Source organism: Gadus macrocephalus, chromosome 23 (assembly GCF_031168955.1).
Source record: "Gadus macrocephalus chromosome 23, ASM3116895v1".
NCBI lineage: Eukaryota > Metazoa > Chordata > Actinopteri > Gadiformes > Gadidae > Gadus > Gadus macrocephalus.
The window spans coordinates 11,356,019-11,365,529 of record NC_082404.1 but is presented as its reverse complement, the minus strand read 5'-3'; the positions used below and the strand labels follow the sequence as shown (position 1 = coordinate 11,365,529).

At 38.4% G+C, this 9,511-nt stretch overlaps 1 protein-coding gene across 1 annotated transcript; it reads left to right on the top strand.

Moving 5' to 3' along the window:
- The first annotated feature begins 765 nt into the window (after positions 1 to 765).
- LOC132452562 (agouti-signaling protein-like) lies at positions 766 to 9,004 on the top strand. The gene is made up of 3 exons (XM_060045238.1): positions 766 to 1,006; positions 7,936 to 8,009; positions 8,498 to 9,004. Exons 1-3 carry the CDS (start codon positions 874 to 876, stop codon positions 8,699 to 8,701), a joined length of 411 nt encoding a protein of 136 aa, XP_059901221.1. The 5' UTR covers positions 766 to 873; the 3' UTR covers positions 8,702 to 9,004.
- Positions 9,005 to 9,511: the final 507 nt, after the last annotated feature.

The following is a 9,511-nucleotide window of genomic DNA, read 5'->3' as shown; positions in this document are numbered from 1 at the left end:
CCTTGTATTTTGGTGCCCCTATTTTATTCGTTATGTGCTTGATGTAAAAAATGACCTAACCCAATATTTACCATCGCTGGTCTTTAGCACCGCGTTGGAAACGAAGACAACTAGGGCCCGAATGAACCATATTAGTACGTTTAAATGTGGTTCATGGGACTAAATATTCCTGCAGATTTAGACGATGGCCGGCCGCCAAAGTGTGGGAAAAACAGCGCACATGACCACGCAGCCATCCACCAAGTAAACAAGGTTGTATAATTTGTATTTCATTTGATATTTAATTCGATGTTATGAGGATACATTTTCCCGTGACACTTTGGAAATGGGTAAATCCCTGAGATTAGACTATTCATCAAAGCACTGTTTGTGGGACACGTTTAACGGCTTTGGCCTGTTTCCTCAAACTTGTCAGCATGTGAGATGAACAAAGACAAGGCTGGGAGAATCCAACCAGGAAAATGTAATCGTTATGTAACTCTAACATGGTGGTTGGGAAATTAAGACTTGACTCTTACAATTTGACATAAGGACGTCTGACAAAAGAAAAAATACACTTCAGATGTAATTATGTATTAGGCCATGTTTTATAAATGCTGATATTCTGCTACTTTTACATTCAGTGAGTCATGTCAAACAAGCTTGAGCAGGTGTAGGGAGCGCAAAAGAGGGAATTACCCGGAAGGAAAAATAAGGTGGACCACTAGGTTAGTGAGTAACGGGTCATGATGGGACGGGGCGTGTCCTTGTCTGGAGGAGAGTGAGGGAGAAAAGAGACATCAATAATCAAGTGTTGAGCCCTCGCAAGGAGAGGACGTCTGTTTTTCCACGGACAACTTGCTGACAAACTTAGGATATAACTGTAGAGTCGGAATGAAGTTCTCGATATTTTTGTGTTTGTTGCTTCTCCAGCTGAAATGCTTAAATGCTAGACTTTTAACAAAAAGTGACGGCAAATTTATCCGCGGCAGATTAACGGGCCCCGGTAAATCTGCTCATAACTCAGGTGAGGATGCGTAGGCCATGTTTTCTTACAAGCTGTTCCTTTGCAGTGCAGTGCATATTGGATCATTTAAAGTGATTACAATAGTCTACTACTCTGTTCCAAAATCTGTTCTTTTTTTGTATTTTGTAGTTTATAAACTTCTTTTCTTGCTTCGATGTGCTTGCAAGCTGAAATTAGAACAATTAGGACATTCCTAAAAAGCTATTAATAGCACTAGCAAATTAATAAAAGGTTAAATAATTAGTAATTCAAAATAATTAGTTGGAAAATAATATCCAAGGAATATTTGCGAATGAGTTTTACTTTCGTCTGTTAATCAGGTGTCAATACAAGTCGGTCTATCTGGAAATAGTGGTGATAGCATCCATTTATAGGGCTACTTTTTTATTTAGGATACGTCTATGTTGTTGATATTGACACTTTGAAGGCGTTTTAGGCGGCACCGTGCTACCAATATCAGAACCCTACCTCAACACTCATGTCTTGTATTTTATATCTGTGTGAATGTTTATTTGTTACTGGAGCCATGTCACATAAACATTTCTGTAACCCTTGTGTAACAGACAAAGTATCATCTTATCTTATCTTATATATAGGCCTAATAAAAACATGCGATCGGACATATGAGTTGCTTTAGGCCTATTCTTTTTATTTTGTCTTTATAGCGATAGATAGTTTGGGTTGGAGGAGACGTGATTCGTGCAAATAAAATATTGTGCAAACAGCGCAATTTTTGGAATGTTGCATTGGATCTTGCTGGATGTGTTGGTGCTGTTTGTGACAGTGGAATTCTTACATGCAATAGGCCTACACTTTTATGAGCCTGTTAAAGTCGATTCAGATGAATAACTCCCCGACCATAGATGTCTATGTTCCATTTTAAGATTGACATGTTTAGGGTTCCATACGTTGTCAGCATGACATGCCCATTTAAGAAACTGTTTAAGGGTTTAACTGATTTAGTCCTTCGTAATTGTCTATCGAAGCGATAAGTTAAGAGGTTCGTCAAGATGGTAGCGATAAGCGAGGCTATAGAGCTTCCTTTTAAATAAGAAGGCGCTTTGAAGGACTGGATGGGTAAGTTGCAGGCTATAGGCCTACTGTTCTTACTATAAATTATAGACTATAGAAATCATAATGGCTAGTTGTGAAATATGTACTGCAGGTTGAAATGTAAGTTCATTTATCATTTCATTATTTATTTTGGCTATTGTGATTTTGTATGAGGCAGAATAATCAAATAAAAAATCTTAAACTAAATATAAACTATTGAAATTATAACACAATAGCAATGACTTGCATACAAGTGGGGTTAAAACAATAAATACTGTAACCAACAGATACACAGAACTCTTCGAAAAGATTAGAGTCCTAGAACCAGGGACATTCACAGACACAATGCACCTAGCCAATCAGCAAACCCCAGGACAACATTTCAGAAACGCCCCCTTTTGGCCAGAGCGCATCCCTAACAAAGTCGTACCACACAAGCCCCACCCATGGGATCAAAGTATTGTGCCGGGTTTCCCCATTACACTGCAGGGAAAGACAACCCATCAAATAATTTAAAAAAAGCCCTAACATCTACTAACGTCTTCATAGCATCCAGCCACCAGAGAAGACAAAATATTAGAGAGGTTAAATATTAGTTTAAATATGAAAGGTACTATGCAAACTCTTCCTGAGTTTTTCCCAAACAAAATCAAAATCAGCCCACAGTCTGTTCTACGTAATGGAGAGGGTTTTAGAAGGTCTCATTTTATAAGTTAAATCACATCCTGTTCATATAGTGGCCATTTAAAGGTATATATGTAAGGTTTAGGCATCAAAATATCAAAAACATCCTAGACCTACATTATATATTTTTATTTTTCTTGTGCACTTACAATATCCTAAATGTTTCCAATCATTTGTAAAGAGGAAAGAAATATTTCCTTTTTATTAGGGTAACGTCCTGGGCAATTTTTCGAGTTTTAACGGCGCCATCTGCCCTTTAACCCCTAGCGTCCGAGAAATACGGGAAACACAGAGCGTGAGGATGGAAGTCGACAAACTAGATAGCTATTTAAAATGTGATTTTTTCTTTATTCTATTGCTCATTCGATTTGGTTCACGATTATTCAGTCCAGTTTGCTCTGACTTGTGGAGGCTGGGCATGTGAAGCATAAATGTACCTGTGACTCAAAGGACCCAAGAAGATTATCTGACAGGAGGAGAGATAGTGCTCTCTTAGACAGGGAAGCACCCATTGGGCTACGCTATTCGAGTATAGTACTAACAGTTATCCTAGCATGCAGTATTTTTCTCACTAAGTTCATAAACCAAGACTATATTCTGTGCTTGTGTTCGGTGTTAGGACATTGTGAGGCTCACTAAGATCATAAACCATGACTATATTCTGTGTTTGTGGTTGGTGTTAGGAAACAGTGAGGCTCACTGCAATTTCACAGAGGCATGTTATGAAGGGTTGTCCGTTATTTCGTAAGTATCCCTTGCCTTAATTTTTGCCATCAATGTATTATCAGTTTTTGGAACATGCTCAATATGTGTAGTTACCAAACTTCTTATCAACTTCTAGCAGGAGACCTTGAAAGCATCTTGAGGTCTGTTCCAGCCTCCACCACAGCCCCATCCCCTGACTCACCATCAGATAGGCTAGGAATACTGAGTATAACTTATCCACTGTTTTCTAGAGTTGAAGACCTTTCCATGTCAGAAAAAATAATCACTGGTCCTACATGAAATGTGATGTTTTATAAAGGGTATGTGGTGTTGGTTGTTTTAAATGAACACTAAGCTATACACTCCACTCCATTAGCATCCAGCAGAAGGTGAAGACATTAGTTTTGACGAGGAGGACTATATCTATCAGAGACTGGAATAGCAGAGCTTTGAAATTTCTACTGTCTACTATAATGAATAGTGGTATGGCCCTGGTCTATATTTATCTGAGATGTCAAAACGTGGTTATTCCTACACATCTGAATGCAATGTCTTTGACCTCACAGGGGCCAGCTCTCCACAACAAGAGACAAGTGACAAACTACAACCTCATTCCTGCGCACTCGAGCTGCACTTTAATATATTGTTTTCATTTTTCATGTAAATACATTCATTGCAAATATGAATGTATTGCAGTATGGAAATATAGAATATACATTTTTATAACAAGAATAGAATACCAGCCATACACTTCCAGGATGATATTTCCAAAGAACATAACAGGAGTGATGTTGTTATAGCAATTATAATACTGCCGCCATGGACCAAGTGTGCTGGCCATGTGGGTTTGGGTCTGGGTATTGGTCATGTATCTCTCACACTATTCTGCTCACTCTTGTTGTGCCGCCTGCTGAGGCCGTCCCTCTTCCTCTTGCCACCGCTAGATGAGAACTCCAGGTCTCAACAGTTTACATTGATACATCCAATGAGATCGGACTGCCTGTAACATATTGTACCTTGAGATACAGAGAGGACATCATCAGCTGACAACATTTATTTGGCTACATTGAAAGAGCTGTCATGTGTTTTATGTAGTACTACTTGCATTCTTTGTTTGTGTCTCTATACATGATGGTTTATTACAATGCTTTTCTGCTTATGCAATTAAAACAAAGGTTTGGTTTAAAAACATGAATCTGACTAAACTATCTGACAATGACTTCCAATGCAGGATAGTTATACATAATTAGCAAGTCAACCTGTTGCACCAGCTGTGCGTAATTTCAAACTTAGATTTTCAATACAGTAAAAACTATCTTATTTAATGATGTGACATTTAAATATCGATCAAGCCTACTACGATGTGCTATGAACGCTGAAAACGTTATTTTAAGTATGATTGTTGTGACCATGGATAACATTGCTTGGCTTACCACATTCTGTTCAATCTTTTAGTATTGTTCCACTGGACATAATTGAGGTCCAAAGAGCAAGCTTGAGCCATTATTTTTGAAGTGGGTTTAGACTTTATAGCAGAATCTCTGACCCATATTTTTAATCTTACATTTCTCAACAATAAAATTCCTAACATTTGGAAATCTGCCCTTGTCCTGCCTCTGTTTAAAGGAGGCAATCCTACAGTGTTAAACAATATCACATTTAACTATGTGTTAAGCTAAAGTCCTTAAAGTGTGTCAGTGACCAACTTAAAGAAGTTCTTGACATGAGTAATATTTTATCCGAACACCAATCAGGTTTTAGAAAATGACATGGCACAATTACTGCAGCCTTAAAAGTTGCTAACGATATTATTGAATCACTGTTTCTATTGATCTCTCCAAGACATTTGATATGGTTGACCGTGCCACCTTGGCAGATAGACTACACAAAATTGGTTTATCCAGGCAGGCCGTAAACTGGTTTTCAAATAATTTGTCAGTGCGAACCCAATGTGTCCAGTTTGCTGGGTCTTCGTCCTCCTTTCTTCCTCTTTTAAAGGGCGTGCCCCAGGGTTCCATACTAGGGCCATTGTTGTTCTCAATATATATAAACAATCTTTGTGACAAAATATCCAATGCTGCCTGTCACTTCAATGCAGATGATACTGTTATTTATTGTTCATCCCCTTCAATGGTAGAAACGTTTTATTTCCTGCAGTCTGCTTTTGATGTTTTACAGTCACAGCTGTCAGAATTTAAATTGGTTTTAATTAACATAGATAAAAATAAATTAATGTTTTTTTCAAATGGTAAAGAGCTACCAAATAATATGCCAAAGCTTTTAACAACCCACAAGGTTGAAATTGAAAGGGTCAATTTGTACAAATACCTGTTTTTTTTTATTGATGAAAATAAATATTTTAAACTACATATTGAAAAACTTTAAATTAAACTTGCTTCACAATGCAGGCCAGGAAACATTTGTTCACTGCAACCTTTCTACTATTGTTGGATAACGGTGACCTGCTATTTATGAACGCACCTGAACCGTACCTCAGAAAATTAGATGTTTGCGTAATCTAATTAACTAAAATTAGCAGGGTAATGCTAATTTGACTAACTAATTAGTTGTGGCTATATCATTACAATGAAATGACGTGTGATTAAATTTAACGTGAATAAATCTTTCATTGCATTACCTCGTCTGTGAAAATGAGTCCTGCTTGGTTAGCTTGATTTCCACTGGAAATGAGCCCATGCTACTAAACGACGTCATCAAACTAAGACTTTTGTTTGTTTGTTTTAAGAGAGAGCCACCTAGTGGCAGAAAATTGCAGATTGGCCCTTTAAAGCGATTTATGCATTAACCTTCTCTTCATTCCCTTAAATATATGCATCATTCAAAATAGCCATATAAAAGTGTTACACATAAACATAGTTCAGAATAAAAAAAAGCGAGATCAACCTTTTAAACCAAAACAATCAAAAGAGCAATCCCTCTGCTCCCTCCCTTCGTTTCTCCACCTTTGACGAGTGCTCCATTCACACACCTGTGATTGACCAACAAAATGGATTCATCAATAAGGGAAGAGAAATTAGCAAGGAGCAGTCTAAAATCTAGATACAGACACAATCAACTCAAAACAGATATTCTCGCATTCTTTTAACAAACCACTCAATTGCTAGGGGTTAACGCCTTATTCCCGCTGTTAGGGTGTTCCAGAGCCTAGGGATCTCTGAAGGCGAATGCACAGATGCCTTAAGTTATAAGCCTTGACTTGCATGGATCTGCCAATAGGGCTGCATGTGAAGATCAATGGTCACACCCTAGATACCTCATAAGAGTTTGGCATGTCTAGTGTGCTTTTAAAGTAATCTGTGAAATCTCAGGTTTGTGTCCTAATAGGGAGCCCTTCAAGCGGTGCCAGGGATGTGATGCTGTCTGTGATGAATTTACCTCGGATCAAGCATTCGTACTGTGTAATAGCAGAAGTTCTGGGGCTAGCCGGCCCACAGCCTGGGCCGTAAACCAAAAACGTAAAGAAGCAGAGTCACACCTTGTTATAGAGAGAAACTCAGAAGATTTAAAAAAATAAACATGCCTAAAGGGTTTATAAGGAACCCTGCAGATAGATTTTTTTACTGTTTAATAATGTTGCACAGATTTTCTGTTTGCCTCTCTCAGCAACATGGTTGGTCGAAACAATAATGAAGTGTAAGCAAGCGAAACTCCCCTTTCAGACAGATTTGAGTTGGTCTGTTATCAAGGATGGTCTGCTGGTGTATTCATGACAAGTTGAAGGGGGGGAGGTGACTGAGCCATTAGTCAAGTGACACTACTTAAAGAAGTACATCAGTTCTAGATTACTTCGGGATGGGTAGTATATGCAACCCTTTTTTCATGGCTGGACTATATTGAGGTGTGACTGCTATTTTATGACTGTGTTTCAGGCGAATTTGATTCCTAACAAATTAATATGTTCTGATTTCAGTTGGCCTCTACTAGCAGGGATGGACAATTGTGATCCGTTAAAATGTATGGAATGGTCCTTTTAAAGGGCTTGTAAAGTGTGGGACAAGGCATAATCTTCAAGAAGTAATGATAATGATTCAGTGCCGGCACATCAGGCAAGCTACTTAATGCCCGTTGGCTGATTTATGCTCTTTTGAGTGCGTAGAAGAAGAGTCCATTCTACGTTCCTTGCTCCTAAATTAGATTATACCTCCATTGGAATGTAATAGTGTCTTGTCCAACTTTTTTTGCCTCTTTTGACCATCTAAATTAAGATTTGTGAAACACCTACACTGTACTGTACACTCATATTCGGCATGTCTGTTGAAAATGTATGCACACCTTTTTATCAGAGAATCTCGCACACACAAACACACACACTACAATTTGTATTTCAACAACCTTTATCTGGTTCCTATTTAAATAACTCCTGTGATATCAGCCTCTTCAGTTGGTTCTTCTGAAGTAAATTGATGATCTAACTCTAATGGACACTATAAAGACGCCTTGTTTTTGTGTGTTTTGTGCCATAACAGATTTCTTCATCCAAGGCAAACAGAGGCCACTGTTTGCACGAAGAATGTACGAGCGGCAAAGAGTCTATGAGATGGTAAGGTGAAATTCTGTCTCAATCATCGCGCTCTTCGTCTTTCGTTCCAGACCTTCCTTGGTATCTCTCTCCAGCGCTCGCTCTCAGGTTGAAATATAACAGGCAGTGTCAGATATGAACCATTGAACCGTTTATTGGCAATAGAGCACTAATATAAAAATATATCATTGTGTAAATAAGAACATAGTTGGAATTCATTAATGTGAGATAGTCTGGGTTATCCATCTTAATATAGGTTGCCTTATCAGATTAGCTGCATTGGATTTTATATATTACATGTCCTTCTTGGTACATCAGTGCAGCCTATGGCCATAACTTGACCTGCTGTGGGGGATAAATCTGACACAGTTATGGAATATAACAATTGATAGGAAGGGGAATTCTCAAGGAATGACGTGCTCTCAGCCCCTCTCAGTCTTGAACTACAAGTCGACCCCAACCACAAGACATCCACAACCCTTTGCCCTCCTGTTGTGCTTCCTTTACAGCGGCCCAGGGTGCGCCCGGCATACCCCAAAGGGCCGCCTCCTAAAGTGGCTAAGCTCCCCGATGCTCCAAGGTGCACCGAGGTTTCCGAAGGCTGCCTACCCAATTCCCGCTGCTGTGACCCGTGCGCAAGCTGCCAGTGTCGATTCTTTAACACCATCTGCTTCTGCCGCAAGACCAACTCGATGTGCAGAAAGAAGGCATAGAACGGAACATGAGGAAAGACACACATGCAACCGTACCACAAGAACAGATGTGATATAACTATAATAACAAATGCATGTCGATAATAGAGCATAGACCTATTTACTGAACAGAAGGAACCATTGCTGGTACAAAATTATAATTTTTGTTATCGTCTTTAGCTGCTTTAGAGTTTGTAATCTATGTGTATTCTCCAGTGTATATTTTCTTGTACAAATCCAAAAATGCCTATGACGTGAGTTTTTGGCTCCGTTATGGCTATTAAGCTATATTTTCTCAATTACAATAAACAATATGACTTGTCACCTGTCATTCCATGTTGTTTCTATAAACGTATGTTTATATGTTAGCATAATTTATGCAATTATTACAAGTTATTCTTAGTGGTTTTTCTAGGAGAATACTCAAATCAAAACATTTTAACAGATGGTGATAACAGTGATTTAATACAATCAGATGGTGGCGCAATTTAGTAATTTACCCCCATTGACATGGTCTTGGGTCAATTGCTTGAAACTAATGTATAGATTATATAGAGTACATCTATTTGCCATTTTATAATTGATTCATGTTTAATTTATGTTATTGGTGATATTGTTGCATGATTTAAAGCTCTGCATATAGTTCACCATCTTCAGCAGTCTTACATAAAGTGCACATTCAATTCAATAATGTGGATATGAGTAGGCCAGCAATCTGAAGCTGTTTAAACTTGTATGTGCATTTTTACATATAAAGTATATTTTGTGTGTGTGTGTGTGTGTGTGTGTGTGTGTGTGTGTGTGTGTGTGTGTGTGTGTGTGTGTGTGTGT